The sequence below is a fragment of the Penicillium brevicompactum genome (genome assembly GCF_028827555.1).
Source record: "Penicillium brevicompactum strain IBT 35665 chromosome Unknown utg000007l_segment0_segment0, whole genome shotgun sequence".
NCBI lineage: Eukaryota > Fungi > Ascomycota > Eurotiomycetes > Eurotiales > Aspergillaceae > Penicillium > Penicillium brevicompactum.
Window position 1 is genome coordinate 373,334 of NW_026623210.1, and position 20,937 is coordinate 394,270.

A 20,937-nucleotide genomic window follows, 5' to 3' on the forward strand; every position below is an offset into this window, starting at 1 on the left:
TTAGAACGATTTTTGATTTGACTAATTACCTAGAGAATATATGAACAATTTTGTACACGCCTTGGGTTCAGTTATTTCAGATGTACAATGGGATATTCGGATGGTAAGGCGGGACAGACGACTTTTCAATTTTGTCAAACCCCTACGGTGGCACTATTCTTCTTGATCACTCTATTGATCGGCTTCAATCTTGGACTTGATGTCCTCGTGAAGAGCCTTGAGCTTGTCCATGTCCGATTCTTGGGAGGGCCATCCAATGGTCATACCCTCCTCCTCATTGGGCTTGGGGATCTAGTATATCGTCAGTACATCCCTATATCAGGCCAAACGATGCATGAGCTGTTGACAAAGGGGCAGATGAACATACCATGTGGAAGTGCACCTGCGAAAAAACAGTTGGTTAGCTAGGGTAGAGACTACATAGAGAAACAAGACTTACATGGTCCACAACCTGGTGGGCAATACGCCCGTTGTTCTGCAGGATATTGAAGTCTGAGGCACCAGAGGCCTTGGCAATCTTCTTTGCGACAGGCTACGAACATTGTTAGCTTCGCCAGCTCAGGGACCTTGCGGGCAAGGACCACATGGGTGCGACCAAAGTCAATTCGGGTTTGGAAGTATAAAATCTTCCGCTCCAAATCTTCATCTGATCCGTCGTCCACTTACCAAGATATCAAGCAGATCCTCGTCGGGGATATCGGTCAGCTTTGCACCGTGGAACTTGGGGATCACGAGCTGTGCACGCGGTTAGTTTTGTTTTCGTAAAGCTTTCCCCATCAGACAGGTATCGGAATGAATTCCGGTGTCTTTATTGTCAAGTCCAGCTGTCTGAAGCGGGCTCGGTCGGACGGTGCGGGGAAGATGGGAGAGGGCGACAACAGGACACATACAGCATGGCCACGGCTCAGAGGCTGGATATCGAGGAAGGCAAAGACCTTTTCATTCTCAAAGAGCCTGAACGAAGGGATATCACCTATAGAGAGGGCGTTAGCCGTGTAAGCTATCTGGTGCCCTGGATGACGTGTATGTCGAGCTCCGAACGCAAGTAGCAGAATGAGTGGATTGCAATAGTAGCTATAATAATATGTGAGATAGATAGACATACCCTTGATGATTTTGCAGAAGATACAAGCAGCGGCAGACATGATTCTTATGGGATTGATGAAGGTGAAATACAGATGAAGTTGGAGTTCAAGTCTACGGGTAGCGCGTGTTTCTTCTATGAATCCCACCTATCCCACCTTCCCACCTCCACACATTCACACATTCACCTATTCACATATTCACCAAATCCGACCACTTCAGTTTGAGCACTCCATATTCCGCCTTGAGCTGTAGCAAGTCTTTATCTCACTACAGGTTGTCGACTGATGATATTGGTCTGGTGCAGAGTATGAGGAAGAGGGGGAGAGAAACAGAAACAAAGCGGGGAGCTAGGTGATCGGAAAAGACCTGAGAGATTGCTTGAGGCAAAAGCAGCATTTTCAAGCCACTTGTGTAGCTCTAAATTAAGACAAGGAATCGAAATTTGGATATACAGAGCCAGAGTGAATAAAATAAAGTTGCTCAACGGGTGATTCGAACACACGACTTGCGGAGTGGGCAAAAAAACCCCTGTTAAGGAAGCCGCTATGTATAAGATCCAAATAAGGGGGAAGCCCCCGAGGAGTGGGACAAGCTAGTTCAGAACCCATTTCTTGCCTTTTACCAGAGATGGCCGTGGTTTGCCCACCAAACTCCTCTTATAAATCTTTGGACCAACACCGCGACACAGCCGTCGTTTGTTTTTTTGTATTTTTGAAGTGAAGACTTAGATGAGATTCGGATGAAGATCCTTCCCATCTTTTTAATTTCCCAACTTCAAAGCTGGGGGACGCGCAATGGTCGATTGAAATTCATAGGTGCGTGTACACAAGGACCGACAGGCCGTGTACCACCCACCACCGTTACATCCACACGCCCTCGAGCAACTCATTCGGCTGGTTGATCCTCAGCGCACTGCAAGTATTCCAATCTACTTTCTGTTGAATTGGGTCAATATGAAATTGGCGTATTTATCGACTAGCAATCATAAATTTTTGGATCAGTGCTAGTTCACAGTCATTCTATGACACATACACACGGGGAGGAGCATGAGGATTATACCAAATGCAATCACCGTGTAAGTCTCATGGCAGAGTTGAAAGTGATTCATCAATGCCATTAGATTCCCTCTAACAAACCTTAGATCACCACTGCTACCTCATTTGATATGAAATTAGTCGCTAACCCCTGGACTTTGAAAGGTATAGTTATGGATGTACGGAGTAGGCTCAAGTTGATAGTGATGAATAAAAGCCCGGGGGAGCAACGTCCAATCACAGGCGTTGTGTTGTCAGAGCATAACGACTATTTCACACTATATGGGCTACGCACGGGGTCGAATAGAGAGTCAGCAGCTACTCATCAAACAAAATAAATCCTTTCATTCTCAGTCTCTTGTCCTGGGCAGATTGAATTAGGAATGCTGGCGTAAATCGAGAAAGTGGTGTTCAAGGTGGTGATCCCAATCCGGACTAGCGCATCAGTCCCGTGCGGTTCTTCCGACTTGACTGCGAAAGACCATCGCACATCACCACGCCCTTGGCAACACTCCGCTCCAATTAGCTGGTCTCGAGAGATATACTCAGCCAGAGACCATGCAGAAGACCCGCACTATCAACTCTGCCCTGGGGGCGCGACCCTTCTCCGCCCCGCGGGTGCAGCTTCAGTTCCAGCGCAACCTCCAGGATGTGGCCATCACCCGCACTGGAAAGCCCCTCTTGAAGACTCAGGGTGGCCGGTAAGTGCTCAATTGACCTGTGAGACAAGACTACTGTACTAACTTAAGCCTACAGTTCCTCGATTGGAGGTAGCTAAGCCTTCCCATTTTGATCGACCCGGACTTGCTCACGCTCACACGATTCTAGGTCACACCGCGACGGTGTTCGGTGCCACCGGTTTCCTTGGTCGCTACATTGTCAACAAGCTCGGTAGGTCGGAGATTCACAACGGAGTTGGATCGTGGACTAATGGCCCGCAGCTCGCCAGGGATGTACCGTTGTCATTCCCTACCGTGAGGAGATGGCCAAGCGTCACTTGAAGGTCACTGGTGATCTTGGACGTGTCGTGTTCATGGTATGCATTCCGCAGAATTGCTATAATCTGAGAATTTATGCCTGACCCAGTCCAGGAATACGACCTGCGCAACACTCAGTCCATCGAGGAGAGCGTGCGTCACTCCGATGTTGTCTACAACCTTGTCGGTCGCCAATATCCTACCAAGTGAGCTCAATTGCAGTTGAATGATATGCTGGACAACCACTCACAATACTAGGAACTTCACCTACGAGGACGTTCACGTCGACGGCGTTGAGCGCATCGCCGATGCTGTCGCCAAGTACGATGTCGACCGTTTCATCCACGTTTCTTCCTACAACGCTCGCCGCGACTCGCCTTCCGAGTACTTCGCTACCAAGGTCAGCATTTCAATCGAGAATGCACATGAACGGAGGACTGACGTTTCTATAGGCGTGGGGTGAGGAGATCGTCCGCAAGATCTACCCCGAGACCACAATCGTGCGCCCTGCACCCATGTTCGGTTTCGAGGACAACCTTCTGCACAAGCTGGCTAAGGTTGGCAACGTCCTGACTGCCAACCACATGCAGGAGCGCTACTGGCCGGTTCACGTACGTGTCACCGAGGTGTATATCAATTTTACTTGAACGTACAACTAACCACCTATCTAGGCCATTGATGTCGGTTCCGCCCTCGAGCGCATGCTGCACGATGACAGCACTGCCGGTCAGACATTCGAGCTTTACGGACCCAAGAACTACTCCACAGCCGAGATTGCCGAGCTCGTCGACCGCGAAATCATCAAGAAGCGCCGCCACATCAACGTCCCCAAGGCCCTTCTCAAGCCCTTCGCCCACTACATCAACAAGTACCTTTGGTGGCACACTCTGTCCGCCGACGAGGTCGAGCGCGAGTTCATTGACCAGGTCATCGACCCGGAGGCTAAGACCTTCAAGGACCTCGGCATGGAGGAGACCGCCGATCTGGCCAACCTGACCTTCCACTACCTGCAGGGCTACCGTAGTGCCTCCTACTACGACTTGCCTCCTTCCACGGAGCGCGAGCGCCAGGAGGACAAGCGATACCTGCACGTTCTGGACGACCAGTAGTTTGTGTTTTTTAATGTGTAAATAAGCCGACTAGACTCAATTGATTTCCTTGTGTTGGAATTGCGCTCATTCAGTAGCCCTAAATAAGTCAGGTATATTCAATAATCAATATCCATCGTACTCAAATCCGACTACCTGGGCATCCCAAGTCTAAGCCCTAGAGCGAGCGATCTTATCGAAAATCGCAGACTCAATCCGGAGCTCCCCGCACGCTCTCCAACCACATCCCACCTAACACCACAATGCCCTCCCCAATCCTCCTCCTAAAAACCAAATCCTCACCACAAGATGGCTACGAGGAATTCTTCACAGCAAACAACTACGACCCAATCTTCGTCCCCGTCCTCGAACACCGCTTCCACAAACAAAACCTAGCAACAGTCCAAGAACTATTCAACAACGGCGCATTCACCTCAACACCTCACAATGCAAAGAAATACGGCGGACTCATCTTCACCAGCCAGCGCGCAGTAGAAGGCTTCGCATCAATGATTGAGAATGCAGACGGTACGCAATAACCACCCACATTTCTACTCTACGATCCCAGCTAACTAAGCCAGTCTTCAACGTCCCCTCCGACCCTCTGGTCCTATATACCGTTGGACCCGCCACGGCCCGGACGCTCACGACGCTGCGCGATAAACACTTACCTCATGCGACGATCCACGGTGCCGAGGCAGGCACGGGAGCGAATCTCGCGCAGCTCATGCTGGAGCACTATAACGGGTTATATGCGGGGCCTGAGAAACCGGGACTTCTATTCCTTGTTGGCGAGGTGCGGCGCGATATTATTCCCAAGACGCTTATGGATGAGTCTTTGGGGGAGAGGAAGATCGGGGTTGAAGAGATGGTAGTTTATGAGACTGGGGTGATGGAGAGTTTCGAGGGAGATTTTGGAGGGTGGATGTCCAGACGGAATGAGGGGGTGGTTTGGGTTGTTGTTTTCTCGCCGACGGGGTGTGAGGCCATGTTGAGGGTTCTTGGGCTAGGGCCGTTTGCTTCGGGGGCGAAGTCTAGTGAGAAGGTGTTTATTGCTACGATTGGGCCTACGACAAGGGATCATCTGAGGGATGAGTTTGGGTTTGAGGCACATGTTTGTGCTGAGAAGCCTAGCCCTGAAGGGGTTTTGGAGGGGATTAAACAGTTTATGAGTTGATTATGGAGTGAGTGTATTTGGTATGTAGCTGGCACAGATTGTATATAGAGAGACCCTCGCGAGCTACAAGTGAAAAGTCGGGGCAGGCAGGAGATATTTACTTGAACTCATAATCACATTGGAGTTACCTACTTCTAACATGTATCAATCACATCACGCTATCAAATCAAGTGCGTGCAAGAATCAAAGATATCACTCCGGTCAGTGGAAACAGTTAGATTTACCGCATAATTTCCTCGTAGATGAAGACTGTGGTCAATTAGCAAGATTCCTGAACATGAGAGAATGGGAGCTTACGCTTCAGCTGCTCTTTGCTCAAAGCATCCTTGTTCTTGTCGAAATCGAAGAATCCATCTGGAATAGGCGGCGCGGTGGGCTCATCCTCGGGGTCGTGGTAGGGCTCGAGGTAGGGGTGACGCAGGGCGTCTTCGACAGAGATACGCTTAGCCGGGTTGAATGCAAGAAGCTTCTCGAGCAGATCCAAGGCCATGTCGTTGCTCTTGGGGAACATTGCGCGGAAGGGAATCTTCTTCTTAAAGGGGAGGGAGCGAATGTATTCGCGCGCACGGCGGGATTTGATGCCGTAGTAGTCTTCCATGGTTGGTGTGCCAAGAACGTCCAGGATGAGGGTCAGCTGGTGGTGGTCTGTAACTGTTAGTCGTTATCGCAAACAACGAAAGATGGTGTAATCATACAATCTTTTCCTGGGAAGAGAGGCTTTCCGCTCAACATCTCGGCCAATATGCAGCCGACACTCCACACGTCAATGGCCTTGGTGTATTCTTTGAATGTCAACATGATCTCGGGTGCGCGGTACCAACGTGTAGCCACATATTCGGTCATGAAACCGGAGTTGTCATCAGTTGAAGCGGCCGAACGGGCCAGACCGAAGTCGCAGACTTTCAGGTCGCAGTTGGCGTTGAGAAGCAAATTCGATGGCTTCAAGTCTCGGTGGAGAACGTTGGCTGAATGCATTGCCTTCAAGGCTCGCAGGGTTTGGTAGATAAAGTATTGGCAGTGATCGTCTGAGAGATCTTGTGTACGGATGACTCGGTGCATGTCGGTCTCCATCAGCTCCTGCATACTGTTAGTCCCCATCCTTCTCACGCGCAGCTCTCAAGCTGACTCACTTGAATCAGATAGACTTCAGTGAAGCTTTCATAGTTCCGAGGTCGTTGGATGTCGAGGATAGAGATAATGTTTTCGTGGTTGAAGTATCGGAGCAACTTCATTTCACGGAGTGTTCGCAGACAGAACATGGAGTGGTCGAATGGTGTGATCTTTTTGATGGCGACCTTCTGGCCGGAGGGTTTGTGGATGGCGGAGCTACGGAGAGTCAGACAAGCTGCGGAAAGAGAGTCTCATCACTTACCAGACGACACCGTAGGCGCCTTCTCCGATGACATCTTGGATCTCATATTGATCGGAAACATTGAAAGAGATCTTTCGGGATCCTCCCGCTGGGGGGCCTTGTTGTCCCATGATGCTAGGTTTGCTAGGCTCTTTGAGAAGCTTAGTCTTTCGGCGATTGTTAGCATTCAAGATCCTCGGGAAGAACGCAAGCATAGGTCGGAGACAATCCATGGCGACGAACCAGGGAACGGGGAACGGGACCAGGTTGGAAACACAGGGACGAAAGACGTGCGAATTGGGGTTTCGCAATTCCAACCAGAATGGGGAGAGATCAAGAGCTCACATACCCAAGCTCGATCGCAAACGGTGCAGAAACAAACGCATCCAAGGGAATCGAGAGAGAAAGCTTACTTTCGTTTGCGCTGCAGGCGAATTGGATTGTGCTCAAACTCTCGGGGTTTGGCTTTGGGAGTTGTAGAGGTCGCACGAAGCTCTCGGGGATATTGGCAGGTACGGCGTCCAGACCGAGACCGAGACCGGGTATGGGGAGGTGAGAGAACCTCAGTGTCAGGTCACGTCAAGTGAGATCGGAGTCTAAGAATGTGGCATGTTAGTGGGATCGAAGGTGATGTGCATGGCCAAGGTGCCCCGAAGCGGGGTCATCCCCTGACGCGGATCATCAGGGCTCGGGTTCAGACTCACCTTCTCGCCTTTCTCGGGAACAAAGAAGGCAAAAGGAAGATGTGGGAAGGTGAAGGAGAGAAGAGGTGAACCTGGAGAAACAGCGGGACTCTCTCACGGGCCGTAAGGTGGGGCAGAGAGCTTTGAGGCTGCTCCGGCAATTTCGTGAGGGTGAAACCAAGTCAGTGGAGAGACAGAAGAGAAAGACAAGAGGTGTGACGTGTTGACGTATTAACGTCCAGGAGTTGAGAGAGTGACAAGAGAGCGTTAAAAGAGCGTCAAGAGACTGTTTTTCCCCCCTGTTCCTTCCTTTCTTTGGTTTGATGCTCGCGGAACCTTGGATCGTTGCTTTCCCATCTCCACAGCTACATGAGGGGTACCTAGAGCTATTGGGGTTCTGCCATACAGGGGCAAGGTAGTCTACAAGTACTTTCAGTTGATCCCCGCCACAGCGCCAAAAAAGGTGTCTGTCGCATCTGCGTTTCGCTCTCTCCACGGCGCTACTGCGTGCGCGCCGAAACTGGTCACAATCACTTCTCCACTAAAGTCGGAGGGTGCTAGTTCCATCCTGATTGGAGAACTCTGCACTGCCTGGTTTCACCATTGGAGATGGGAACACACTATTGGACTATACCCTAAAGGCTAACTTCTATGTAAAACAGACTATACGTATTTTTGGAATGAGACAGAGGAGACCCAAGAAGAAGAGAAGGAGAGAAAAAGAAAGTCATAGATACGAGTAGTCTATCGCCAATGCGATCTACTAGATAATTCCAAATATGCCCGCCATGATAGAAAACCAAACGCAATCTTCCCCGACGTAATGGTACAGGCAGTTCAACACAAACATAAGGTAAACCCGACAAGTTACTGGACCTGAGATCTATCGTCAGTGCGGTCCGACACTGTGGTCAGAGGACTCAAACCTTCTCCTGCAATGTGCCCATCCACTGATCCAGACTGACACTCTGGTCCGCGCGGTCCTCAACGAGCATGGTCTGAGCCCACAGACGCAGACCGGGCTCACCATCCTCACGAACCACGTACAGGTGAGGCACAATCATACTACCCACACCCTTGGCACGGTGATCGCGGCTCTTCTCAACTACCGCACGCACACGCTGGTTGAACTCGTTCTCAACATCAGGCAGGGTCTGCTTGCCAACGCGCAGTTGTGACTTGTCGGGGACGCCAAAGACATCCTCGATAAGCTGGGGAACAGCATCGCGGCCAACCCAGAGGAACTGAGTCTGTCCATCATCGATCAGATAAAGACCGAAGGGAACAAGGCGACCCGATGACAGGTTGATAGAGGGAGGCAGGATAATCTCTCCGGTTGCCTCGTCGGGTACACCAGCATTGTCAGGCATGTCATGAAGGGAATACATTCGGGGGTAGATGTATTGAATGAGAAGAGGTAGAGGAAGGGTTGACAGCAGACACAATGCCGCGGACCGCATATCCGTTGGGATCTGGGCAGACTTGCGAAGACCAAGCTAAAACAAAAGTCGGTTAGTATGGAAATGTGAGACTATTCACTTTGGATGAACAAAACTTACGTTCTTGATCATTGCGAGGAACAGGACGGGCAGGGCCCGCAAGTTGGCAGGGAACTGGAGGCCACCACCGCTGACGCTACCACCGGCGAGCTCCTTGCGGTAGGTCTGCAGAAGCTCGATAATCTTGGCCTGGAGGGCCTCACGAGCAGGGTCAAGACCGCTGCTCAAGGTACGTTCAACGGCCTTGTGACTGAAGAATGTGGCAATAGCTTGCTGATCAGCCGAAGCGTAGATATCAGCGAGGGTTTGAGTGGTTGGCAGGGCCAATGTCAAGACACGAATGCGACGCTCGCCGTTGCAAGTAGTGTGAAGAACAGCAGCCTGCATGCAGACGACGGGCTTGGTGACGGTCTCATCGATGGCCACCTCAACAACATAGGCCTGATCACGAGGGAAAGCCGGGAAGGCACATAGATCAGAGCTACGATTGAAGAAGTTGCCGTAGAAGGTGTTCATGCGCAGGCCTGTTGTAGCACGCACACGAAGAACGGCCTCGAGACCAATTTCCGAAGACAGGTAGTCAGAGAACTCGCAGGCAAATTTGATTGCATCCTCACTCCGTGCTGCATTCCATCCGGGGTAGAAGTATGTTTGACCACCGGTGTAACGGGGCAAGTTGCTGAGAGATGCGACATCCTGGTACTGAGAGGAGAAGAGGAACATGTCGACCGATACTTGAGCTTTTGAGCATTCGACCGCGAAGCTCTTGTAGAAAGAGTTGGCAGTTTGGAGCAAACCTGACTCTTTGCTGGTTCCTAGTACCTTCTTATCTTCTCTCATAGTGAGTGCTCCATGGCCAATGTTGGGCAAAGATGAGCTCAGAACTGTCATCTTTCCACCAACAGGTGAGATCAATCTGTAACCGGCGCGCAATGCAGATCCCATGGCGCAACTGTTATTTTGAGTGTGCTGGAACATTTCCTGCAGCTTGTCGAGGAAGATGTCGATATTCTCACGGCATTCGCTCAGCGTAACGAGGAGATCACCGGGGATCGGGAGGAAAGGCTCGTCCAGATCACTGACGACCAACATGCGGGGATCCGAGCTTGCTGAGCCATCCCGCGGGATACTGAAGTAATGCAGGCTCGAGTCAACGGCAATGAAACCGAGGCGAGTGCGGCGGTCTGCATTCGGGATTCGATCGAGGCTCTCCTTGATCGTGCGAGCAGTAGTGGCCAAAAGTCCGTTGGTCACTGATGCATAGCTCACATCAATCAAGAAGAGGTAAACCAAAGGCTGCGGTGGGCGGACCATGTATTCCTGGGGCGCAACAAATTCCACCATGCTGTGGTTCAGGTCGGAACGCAGCGCGCGATCAGCGGGCTTCTGCAAGGTAGAGTCCCAATCAAAGGCCTGCGGCACGTCGTTGGTCAAGTTACACATGTTACAGCGCCAGCGGTGTCCGTGGTCAAGGAAAGTGACGAAGGGGTTGATATAAGAGCGGCAACGTCGGCATCGTGAGATAACTTGGTCGGGGATGACAGGAATGGGGTCCTCGGCATCGTGGAGAGAAGCGTAAGGTTGAATGACGAGAGCGAAGGGCAGCTTGGACTTCTTGAGGAGGGAGTTCGTTGTCGGGACAGCGTTCAGCGTGGATCGCATATATTTCGTGGGGCAATTGGCTTCCGGGGATGGGTAAACACTGGTCTGTCAATTGTGTCAGCAAGACCTACTTCCGGAGCAGAGTCACGGATACACATACTCCCGGAGGCAGAATGACGGGAGGTGGAGGATAGTCCAACTCTGCGACATTGAAGGGTTGGGACCGAAGGTCGGTGGGGTAAAGCTGGTTGAGCTGAACTTGAGGGCGCATAGGGGCTTGGGCCGGCTGCGGGGGTGGCATGTGGTGCGGCTCGGCCATTCCCATCCCACCGAATTGTTGGGTCATCTGGTTAACATCGGCAGCCGGGGCAGCGGGTGAGTTGTATGCGATGGGTGCTCCGGGCTGCATCTGGCTGGGGTCCGCACCGTAGATCGGTTGTTGATATCCAGCAGCTTGGGGCTGTTGATAGGCACCGTAGGCGCCTCCAGCTGTCTGCTGTCCACCGAGGGCAGCATTGGCACCAGATCCGAAATCAAAGGCTTCGCCAGCGTACGCTCTCTTCTTTTTTCCACCAGCTGCGGGTGCAGGTCCCGGCGCAGCTTGTCCCGAGGCCGGAGACTGTGTGGGCTCAGGGACCCCGTAGGCGGGCTGACCGTACCCTTCCTGGGGAGGGAAACCCCCTTGTGGTGCTGCCATTAAGTTCGATTGGATATATGTGTGTAGAGGGGTTCGGAGGGAATGTCGCAGTGGTCAGGAAGTGGCTGCGATGGATATGAGGGTAACAGCTCCTGGGCCCCCACAATTAGTTTCTCGCCAACCAAACAGGGAATTTGTTACATACAGGGATTGCTGCACCGTCAAAAATTACCGAAGTGAATCACAAAGACGAATAATGAAGCACGAGACAGCTCACCAGGAGATACCAAGGGAGTGTGGGTGAGGCGGTGATGTCTACGGTGGCCTTTAGGTTGTGTTGCTCCAGCCAATCACGGGCGAGATACCATGTGACGACCAGATCTGAAGCTGTTTCTGCGGTAAATCGGAGAAATACGAGGAACTGTTGGATTTTAGTAGAATTGAGAATGTTAGGTGGTTTATTGGTCGAGAATATTAAAAGAAAATGGTCTTGAACATCGAGAGGGATCAGGCGATGTATACCTAGGTATAAATGTAGATATCCTTGCCTCGGTGTTCTATATATCTCGAGTACCTGATTACCAAAGTACCATATTGTACATAAACAAATATCGTGAAATGCTAAACCTAGAGATATATTGATTTTATCAAAAGTAAATTGTGAAGAAACAAACCAAGGCTATATATGCAGACCTAATGAAGTAGCACTCAGCCCTGAAACCGGAATGTACAGACCTTGAACCAACTGCTAAGCGCACGGCTCGACGTAGGGCGACGGTTGCCCTGCCAACACAACAGCACACCAAACTCCTCCACACGTTCCACAACCTCAGGTTCTGCATACATCGACAACTAGCTAGTTTTTGTTTCTTGGTTTCTTTTCTTTTGGAGGACTTTGCTGTTCTTTTGCTGTGTTCATTCGCTCCTTTTGGTTTATATTGCATTGGGATCCCTGGCATTGAATGAACACTCCATCACAATGAGTGTCCGAGTCGTCGCGCGTATTCGTCCCCTCCTCAAGTCCGAGCGAGACCTCGATGTCATCCTGCGGACAGGATCCTCCGCCCCAGCCGACTCCAAATCCCGACTGTCAAGTGTTGCCGACAAGCCCGAGAAGACCGACAAGAAGCTGGCGGCATTGAGGGACAGGGACAATGTGGTTCGCATTCCGAACCCTAAGAATGAGGGCGAGGAGTACGCTTTCCAGTTCAATGGAGTATATGATGCTGAGGTGTCACAGCAGGAACTGTTCGACGCAGAGGGTGAGTTGCGCTGACCCCAAGTTGCGATGGGATAGAATGTTGATTGAACGATAGTCGCACCGACCATTAAACACCTGCTGAACGGATTCGACGTGACACTCTTCGCATATGGAGTTACTGGAACTGGTAAAACGCACACAATGCGTGGTGGGAAAACACTGGCAGACCGTGGCGTCATTCCCCGTCTACTCAGTGGTATTTATCGGCGCAGCAAGAAGATTGAGAAGGACAGTGAGGGAAATACGCAGGTCGCAGTTGCTCTGAGCTATTACGAAATCTATAACGACAAGGTGTACGATCTGTTTGAGCCACCAGAGAAGCGCACGATGGCCGGCCTCCCTCTTCGCGACAACGGCGGGAAGACCGTTGTCTGTGGCTTGAGCGAGAAGCCTTGCACGAGTTTGAAGGAGTTCGAACAGCTCTACGACCAAGCCAACACAAACCGGTCCACCTCAGCCACCAAGGTATGTCCACACACAAACCGTGCAGGTTGGTCTTTGTCACTAATCACTGGACTCTAGCTCAACGCGCATTCATCACGATCCCACGCCGTCCTTGGTGTCAAGGTTACGATAACGTCGCCTGAGAAGGTTCGTGTCAGCACTGCTTCCGCCATTGATCTCGCAGGATCCGAAGACAACCGGCGGACAGAGAACGACAAGGAGCGCATGGTCGAATCAGCAAGCATCAACAAGAGTCTGTTCGTCCTAGCGCAATGTGTCGAGGCTATCAACAAGAAGCAACATCGTATCCCATACCGTGAATCAAAGATGACGAGAATATTGTCACTGGGACAGAACAATGGTCTGACGGTCATGATACTCAACCTTGCTCCTGTGCGATCCTACCATCTGGACACTATCAGTTCCCTGAACGTTGCCAACCGCACGCGCAAGATCGAGGTTCGCGAGGTGGAAAATGACCCAATGTTCAAGGGTCCCGCGCGACCAGCCCCGCGGCCATCTGTGACAGGTGTAAGACAGCCCTTGCGTGCCTTGACAGCTTCTGTGAATGTGAACATGCCGGCCCCTGCCAGAGACCCTGCAGAGAAGGATGAAGGCAAGCCAGTGAAAGCATTCAGTGTGTACTCTGATAAGCCACAGCCTAAGCTCGTCAACCAACTACGCAAGCCGGATGCGCCGAAGCGCACTTCTCTTTCCAACACAGTTTCCCATCTCCCAACAAAACCAGCCCGCCAGCCTCTTAGCTCTCAGTCTGCGCCTAGCCACGCCGATATTTCGGCTGCCAAGATTGAGGAGATGGTTGAGAAGAAGGTCGAGGCAATCATGGCCCAGCGAGCTGTGAGTGAGCAATCGAAACAGTCTCAAATTAATGAGTTGAACGAGCAGCTTCAAAAGCGACTGGAACAGCTGGAACAGCGCATTGATGGCACGGAAGATGCGCGCGCTGAAGGTCTTTCTTATCTGCTGATGGCTAAGCAACACCAGGCACGTGGCGAGGACGGCTCTGCGCTCAGAATGTACCAACTTGCCGCCCCTCACTTCCCTCACAACACGAAGCTGGCAGGCAAGATCGCCACCCTCAAGGAGCGTGTTCATGCCAAGGCCTGGGAGCAAAAAGCTCCTTCTCCCAAGGGCAGACTTGGAAGCATGCTGTCGCTGAAGAAGGAGCCAACAAAGACCATCGGGAAGCGTGGGGCCGAGGACTTTGAAGATGATTACATGGATCAGACTCACGGTTTCTCAAGTGACGAGGAGATGCCTCGCCGCCAGCACAAGAAACGCGCCTCCGCAAAGCTCTCTCAAATTGAAGAGAACCCCGAGTTCCTCGATAACGAGGATCCATCCGTCTCCCCTCGCACTTTACATCTGCTCTCCATCATCAACTCGCGGGATGTGAGTCAGATCAAGCTGCTTAAGGGAGTGGGTGCCAAGAAGGCAGAGGCACTTGTCGACTGCCTCTGCGAGATGGACCAAACAACAGATGCCGACAGTGGGCTTGTGTCAGAGCCTCAGTTCCAGGTCAACAGCCTGGCGCAACTGAGTCAACTGAGGGGGGTTGGAGTGAAGACTGTAGAGAACATGAGACAGGGAGTTTTGGCTTGATTGCATTTAAAGCCTTCGGGCATATACTGGGGCATAATGGGGGTTTCTTCTTATGCATCATCTTTCAGCGACGGTGCTAGGGCGTTTTCGTGTCTATAATTCATAGTTAGTTTAGCCTACCATTGAAATGAAACTCTTCTGCAATTCGCACATTCTTTACTTTAATTCAATAGAACGTTGTGCATATCAAGCGGAGTGTAGTTGGTGCTCGCGGTAGCTTCCTTCTATAGATTGATTTATGCGCCGAGTAGGTACAGTATGCTCCAGGCATTCGATGCAGCACCTTTGGGGAAACGACATGACCATCTCCTCTGCCAGCCCAAAGCCAAGATCAAGTCAGTCAAACTGGCAACAGTAATAAATTGATTGGCTCCGGCTTTGGCTCTCTGGGCCATCAAAGACCCAGAACCGCCAGAAGGCCCTTATCTTGGAGATGCAGCTCCTCGTCTAGCTTTTTCCAGACCCCTGCCCTAGCCTTTGGATCATCACAATGGGCCTTCGGCACGGCTTCCCAAATTCGATTGATATACTTTCCCCCTCCTCTTCCCCCGACAGAACCAACCCCCTGCGTCTCTGGGTTTGGTCCGAACACTGGATTAGTAGCAGCGTTGGTGATACCAAAGCTACCCTGTTTTGGGTCAATAGCCCAATACCTCAAAAGAAGACCGTGCGCCCAATCCAAAATACCATGATGCTCAAGAGCACTCCAGATCCCCGAAGCAACAAAGCCTGGATGGACTCCGTTGATCGTGATGTGGAGGTATTCTGGATGTTTGAGGAAACGAGATTGCATCTCCGCAACCCACATCTGAAACCACAGCTTGTTATTCTTATAAGGCTCACCGATCATTCCAGGACCACAGTCGAAATGCTCGAGGTCAAGACTGGCAATGTGATGAATACACGAGGTCGTGCAAACAATGCGTGGCTGCGCGCTGCGCGCCATAGACGGAAGGAGATGGAGAGTCAGTAGCACATGGGACAGGAAGTTAACCTAGACAGTCAGAGCCCTGTAGTCTGCAGGCAGGTTTGAGAGGCACCAACCTGATGCACGAACTGGAACCCATCTTTCGTCCAGTAGTGTTGAGGGGGCGGGGCCGCAACACCGGCATTATTGCACAGGATGTCCAGGGCGCGATCTGACTGCAGCCACCTTTGAGCGAAGGCTTCGACACTCTGGAGATCTGCCATGTCGATACTCCACCATTCAATAGTGGACTGGTGACCGTGTGTCTGGGCTACTTCTTTGATTTCCTGCACGGCGGCGGTGGGGTGCTGTTCCCATGTAGGTGGCTCGCGACAGGCAAGGATGAGGTTCGCACCCCATGCTGCGAAAGATTTGGCGGACTCAAATCCAACGCCGTTATTGGATCCAGTGACTATAATCCATTTCCCGACCAGATCAGTTCCTGGTACGTCGTGGTTTGTAATGGTTGTCGGGTTGACACCTCGTAGACCTTGGTAGATGTCGTAAAGCGAAGGAAATGGCATTCTCAGGAAGATGCAAGTTTGACTCTGGTTGGATTGAAAAGAGAAGGGGTTATGTCGCTGCCTTGTCCGGAGTCCGAGTAAGATGGCGGGGGAATTTCTAGCCCCCATTTGTCTTGGTATGTGTTTATACAACTTTGGAATACATTGATTGCCTCGGACTCATTCCAAGGTTCTCTTTTTACTAATCTTGCTTGAATTTATTAATTGATCATACAAGCCTTAATGCTACGCTTACGCGCCGACAAAAAGACGATGACAGTTATTTATAAACAGGAGTAGTTATGTGTTGGCTTCATCTCATATTTCGATTGGTAACGGAAGAGAACTATCATCACCTTTGGAACCTCTTTCTAACTGTCTTTCTAAGTATCTTTCTAATTATCCTTCCAAGGTTTTAACTAATCGCACCTTGAGTATAAAACCCCGTTTTTAAGTGAATAAGCTGTCTTCGAGAAAAATACTGCTTGATAGGCTCATCACTGGGCAGCGGCTCTCACTCTACGACGTACACGGATCGTAGTGGACGGAGGAGGGAACAGGAGATCTCCCACAACCATGTTCAGCGGCCTTTCCTTCAGCGGCTCCATATCATAATGGACGAGGAGATATGAGAAGAGTGATTTCATCAGATGGGATGCAAACCAACGACCAGGACTGCACATCATTAGCTGAGGTCACCCGCGAGGGAGCATGACACGTACCAGGAGTACTTAGAGTGGCCGAAAGAAAGATAAGTGTGACTGGTAGTCACCATCATGGCCTTTGGAGCATTTTCCTTCGGTAAGAAGCGGAATGGATTGTACAAATCAGGCTCGTCGTAGTACTGAGGATCAGCGTGGACGGCCCCGATTGGGAAACCAATCATCCATCCTTGTGGAATGTGTTGGCCGTTTGGAAGAGTGACACCTTCTTTGGGCATCACCATGCGAGAGTGACCACGAAGCAGGGAAGGGTTGCGTCGGAGACTTTCACGAAGTGCACTATCCACTCGATGCAATTTCAAGAGTGTGACTGAGCTGGTCCAGTCATCTTCTGTTTGGAAGGCAGAATCACACTCCTCCCGCAACAGCTGGTAGTAATTCAGTTGCGGATCAGAAGCAAGTAGATCGAGAACGGCGCCGCTGAACACCGCAGTGGACGAGGCAATAGATCCCGACATCTATTTACAAATTGTCAGTAAGGAGTTTTTCTGCGGCAGTTCAATATAAGTTAGGTGATCTTGTCATCCTTCATTTCGAATGCCGCACGGTACATCCATGTGATCAAGTCCTCCGGTGGAGTATAATCAAAAGATGGGTCTTCTCTCTTTCGCTTCATATTGTTGAATCGCTCCACGAAGAAGGGCCACAGGTACCTGGTACATACTGAGCGATAGTAGGCAGTTGGTAAAGCATAGAGGAAGCCAAGGACTCGCTTGAGCTGCCACGGAACCAATTGGCCAATGATGAGGGTACCTGCGCCAAACCAAGTAGCCAAGCGCTTGAGTTGGGCCATAAAGTGTCTGTTATGGGTCAGGACTGGACCGAAGAGAACACGTCCGCTCATTTGGAAGACGACATCGTTGAATGCATCATATACGTTCAATTCTTTCCACTCTTCCTCATCCATCCCAAAAGCTTCATCAACCGAACGACGTAACTCATCCATGAGGTCACCCTGGATCTTTCCTAGACTGCGTGTGAGGTGAAGCCGAAGGGCCTCAACGGTAGCCATCTGGGAAGTGAAGTCGAACCCAGGCAAAAAGTATTTGAGGCCCAGCCGTTCTCCGTGAAATTGCCCATGGGACAAAACATCATCCGGCTGATCGATGACCCATTTGATGTGTTCTATTGGAAGCATCACTTGGGTTTGGAAGCCGGTCCCAGGAAGAATCCATGGCATTCCTTTCAAGCCGAATTTGTTATAGCCAGAGATCATTGTCTTCAGACCCGATGTGTATTCGCGCAGGCATGCTCTGATATCGGCCAAGAACTCAGGTCGACGTCCGGCCCATGGGAGTCCTGAACTAGCTGAATTGGGGCGAACGCATGTCCGAATAGTCAGAGTCAGGAAAATCACCGCCAGCGCGACGTAAGCGCCTGCTGGGAAAAGATTCCAGTCTAGCATTTTGGTACCAACGGCAATGCAAAGAGCACAGGAAACCGAATATATGAAAAAGAGGTGAGAAGAGGGAGCCGATTGTACAGAATCCGTACGGAGTACAAGTGGGGGGGGCCCTCAGGCGGTTCTCCCAGAAGAAAAGCTCTTGGAAGATCTGCAAAGTCCAGCATTATGGTTCGGCCTGGTCCAAAACACGTCGGTGTTCATGGCTCCGTAGCTCCACTCCAGGCCCACGAACTGGTGTTTGATGCTTACCGCAATGGAAAAAGTCAGCCCGCGAATCCTGAGCTGAGCAATCAGATCCACAGCTTTACTACCATCTCAGCCCTGGCCCACTTTCTTAGAGCTTTGGGCAATTCATTAAATCCATTGGATATCCACATTTTATCGAGTCTATCGATCTGAATGAGACACGGCTGAGGTGGGTCTTGGTGAGGACGCTGCGTCAGAATCGATAGTTCGGCATGAAGCTGCAGGTATCTGCTTGTTCTACTCGCAAATCACATCTCGAGAGGTACTCCACACAGGGCACAACCGACACAAACCCAGGAAACTGACTAAAAACAAGAAACAAATGTTCCGAAATCCGCGGGCTGTGGATAGCAAACTCGTCGGATTGACCAGTAGATTCCTGTTGGCCGTGAATATTCTTTTTCTACTGCTGATCCGCAGTAAATCTGAGCTGCACCTTTGGGTTCCGTACTCTCCAACCCGGCTTTTCTGATTCTTGTGGCTCATCAACTTGCTGATTTTTGATTTAATTACCCCGTACTCCTTACTCCCCGGGGCCGTAGACCTACTCCGTACGAACCAGCGAGACAGGGCTCCCTCACACTTTCTGCTAAACTTTCAACATGTCAACAGAGACATATTGTGAGAATCCAAAGCAATCAGAGACTCTGCTTCTCTCTTCTACATTAGCCCAGCAAGCCCAACATGCAATTCATCAGGCGGCGAACTACTCAGCCCACCGCCAGCATGAGGACGGCCATTGGTGTGGTGAACTCAAATCAAACGCCACGATCACCTCTGAATATGTGATGCTTCGTCAAGCCCTAAATCTGGACCTGACAACAGATCGCGAGGCATTGATCTCGTGGTTCTTGTCGGACCAAAATCCTGATGGATCATGGTCAATCGCGCCAGAGTATCCGGGTGAGATCTCAACCTCAGTGGAAGCCTACTTCGCACTGAAGATCCTCGGCCTTACGCCAGACATGGCGGTTATGCGAAAAGCCCGACAATTCATCATTTCAGCCGGTGGCATCGCCAAAATCCGAATCTTTACCCGCATCTACCTCGCAACCTTCGGCCTGTTCCCTTGGGATGCAGTCCCAGAACTCCCGGCAGAGCTGATCATGATGCCAGATGCTGCTATGATTAGTATATACCGACTTTCTTCCTGGGCGCGCAGTACCATTGTACCTCTTCTGATCATCTCGCACCATCGCCCAATTTATGCTCTGCCGAATGGGAAGTCCGCAACGAATGACTTCCTGGACGAGATCTGGGACAACGCAGCACAAAAGAGCGTACCTTACTCTCCGCCTCTCTGGAATCTTATCAAATCTGATGCCGTGGCCTCGAGCTTCATTGTCATGGATAATATCTTGCACATGCTCGGTGGGTTACGCAATTCTCCCACTCGCACATACTCGCGCCGTAAATGTATCGAATGGATCCTGGAACACCAGGAGGAAGAAGGCGATTGGGCTGGAATCTTCCCGCCCATGCATTGTGGTATCATAGCGTTGTCTCTCGAAGGTCACACGCTTAACGATGATCCCGTCCGCAAAGGGCTCGAGGCTATCGAGCGTTTTGCATGGATTGATGCACGGGGGAAAAGAGTTCAAGCTTGCGTTTCTCCGGTCTGGGACACGATCTTGATGACAATTGCTCTCAGCGACGTTGGGCTCGGTGCCCGTGCCTCAGATGCAATTGAGTGGGTCAAGGAGCGGCAGATCTGCGGACCAGAAGGTGATTGGCGAATCTACAAGCCCAACATCACAGCAGGTGGATTTAGCTTCGAATACTTCAACAAATGGTATCCGGACGTGGATGATACTGCTGCGGCGATCTTGGCGATGGTCAAGCAGGATCCGAAGCTCACGAAGTCTTTATCTTCGATCACAAAAGCCGTGGAATGGATCATCGGCATGCAAAATGATGATGGTGGATGGGGCGCTTTCGATATCCACAACGATCGCCTGTTCCTGAACAAGATACCTTTTAGTGACATGGAAGCTCTGTGTGATCCGTCCACAGCAGATGTGACCGGGCGTATTCTTGAGGCATTTGGTCTTCTCCTGCAGAGAAACGGTGACCAATTCACAAGATTAGCCGAAGGTATGAACTTTGCCTGTGATAGAGGTATCTCATACCTCATTGGCACCCAGGAAGCCACTGGGTCTTGGTATGGTCGCTGGGGAGCCAACTACATATACGGCACCAGCAATGTAGTCTGCGGACTTGCTCTCTTCTCCCAAGACAAGAAAGTGCAAAATGCCTTGGAGCTCGCTCTCGCATGGCTGAGAAACAAACAAAATCCAGACGGCGGATGGGGCGAGACGTTGATGTCGTATAAGAGAACCAGTCTGGAGGGCGACGGCCCTTCCACTGCTTCTCAGACAGGCTGGGCTCTGATGGCGCTGCTTGCCCAGCCTTCCAGTGAACAGTCGATTGAAAAAGGAGTGCAGTATTTGTTGCGAACACAGACATCGTCGGAGCGACCTGACGAAGCGTCGTGGCCGGAAACTCGTTACACAGGAACTGGCTTCCCCAATCATTTCTATTTGGGCTATGCCCTGTACGCCCATTATTTCCCCATGATGGCTTTGGGACGATATGTGGCTATACATGGTTGAGAAACTACTTACGAAATTTC

At 51.0% G+C, this 20,937-nt stretch overlaps 9 protein-coding genes across 9 annotated transcripts; 4 read left to right on the forward strand and 5 right to left on the reverse strand.

The window, feature by feature from the left end:
* Positions 1-171: 171 nt before the first annotated feature.
* On the reverse strand, positions 172-1,145 carry N7506_010890 (HIT family protein; the record flags this gene model as incomplete). Its single annotated transcript, XM_056960183.1, has 6 exons — positions 172-291; positions 368-382; positions 440-532; positions 667-735; positions 891-973; positions 1,106-1,145. The coding sequence occupies 6 exons, from the start codon at positions 1,143-1,145 to the stop codon at positions 172-174; spliced, it is 420 nt and encodes a 139-aa protein (XP_056806338.1).
* Positions 1,146-2,678: 1,533 nt separating this feature from the next.
* On the forward strand, positions 2,679-4,206 carry N7506_010891 (complex I NDUFA9 subunit family protein; the record flags this gene model as incomplete). The annotated part of the gene is made up of 8 exons (XM_056960184.1): positions 2,679-2,821; positions 2,877-2,890; positions 2,949-3,011; positions 3,062-3,156; positions 3,212-3,303; positions 3,356-3,497; positions 3,550-3,708; positions 3,769-4,206. 8 exons carry the CDS (start codon positions 2,679-2,681, stop codon positions 4,204-4,206), a joined length of 1,146 nt encoding a protein of 381 aa, XP_056806339.1.
* Positions 4,207-4,448: 242 nt separating this feature from the next.
* N7506_010892 (uroporphyrinogen-III synthase HEM4) lies at positions 4,449-5,362 on the forward strand (the record flags this gene model as incomplete). Its single annotated transcript, XM_056960185.1, has 2 exons — positions 4,449-4,713; positions 4,767-5,362. The coding sequence occupies 2 exons, from the start codon at positions 4,449-4,451 to the stop codon at positions 5,360-5,362; spliced, it is 861 nt and encodes a 286-aa protein (XP_056806340.1).
* Positions 5,363-5,621: 259 nt separating this feature from the next.
* On the reverse strand, positions 5,622-6,946 carry N7506_010893 (mitogen-activated protein kinase; the record flags this gene model as incomplete). Its single annotated transcript, XM_056960186.1, has 4 exons — positions 5,622-6,007; positions 6,058-6,439; positions 6,493-6,688; positions 6,735-6,946. The coding sequence occupies 4 exons, from the start codon at positions 6,944-6,946 to the stop codon at positions 5,622-5,624; spliced, it is 1,176 nt and encodes a 391-aa protein (XP_056806341.1).
* Positions 6,947-8,316: 1,370 nt separating this feature from the next.
* On the reverse strand, positions 8,317-11,194 carry N7506_010894 (COPII subunit SEC24; the record flags this gene model as incomplete). Its single annotated transcript, XM_056960187.1, has 3 exons — positions 8,317-8,892; positions 8,956-10,602; positions 10,658-11,194. 3 exons carry the CDS (start codon positions 11,192-11,194, stop codon positions 8,317-8,319), a joined length of 2,760 nt encoding a protein of 919 aa, XP_056806342.1.
* A 919-nt stretch (positions 11,195-12,113) lies between these two features.
* Positions 12,114-14,462, forward strand: N7506_010895 (kinesin family protein; the record flags this gene model as incomplete). The annotated part of the gene is made up of 3 exons (XM_056960188.1): positions 12,114-12,396; positions 12,451-12,860; positions 12,918-14,462. 3 exons carry the CDS (start codon positions 12,114-12,116, stop codon positions 14,460-14,462), a joined length of 2,238 nt encoding a protein of 745 aa, XP_056806343.1.
* Positions 14,463-14,856: 394 nt separating this feature from the next.
* Positions 14,857-16,061, reverse strand: N7506_010896 (uncharacterized protein; the record flags this gene model as incomplete). Its single annotated transcript, XM_056960189.1, has 2 exons — positions 14,857-15,456; positions 15,507-16,061. The coding sequence occupies 2 exons, from the start codon at positions 16,059-16,061 to the stop codon at positions 14,857-14,859; spliced, it is 1,155 nt and encodes a 384-aa protein (XP_056806344.1).
* A 368-nt stretch (positions 16,062-16,429) lies between these two features.
* On the reverse strand, positions 16,430-18,059 carry N7506_010897 (cytochrome P450; the record flags this gene model as incomplete). Its single annotated transcript, XM_056960190.1, has 3 exons — positions 16,430-16,607; positions 16,655-17,112; positions 17,319-18,059. 3 exons carry the CDS (start codon positions 18,057-18,059, stop codon positions 16,430-16,432), a joined length of 1,377 nt encoding a protein of 458 aa, XP_056806345.1.
* Positions 18,060-18,907: 848 nt separating this feature from the next.
* N7506_010898 (terpene cyclase/mutase family protein) lies at positions 18,908-20,917 on the forward strand (the record flags this gene model as incomplete). The annotated part of the gene is made up of 1 exon (XM_056960191.1): positions 18,908-20,917. One exon carries the CDS (start codon positions 18,908-18,910, stop codon positions 20,915-20,917), a length of 2,010 nt encoding a protein of 669 aa, XP_056806346.1.
* Between the last annotated feature and the right edge of the window lie 20 nt (positions 20,918-20,937).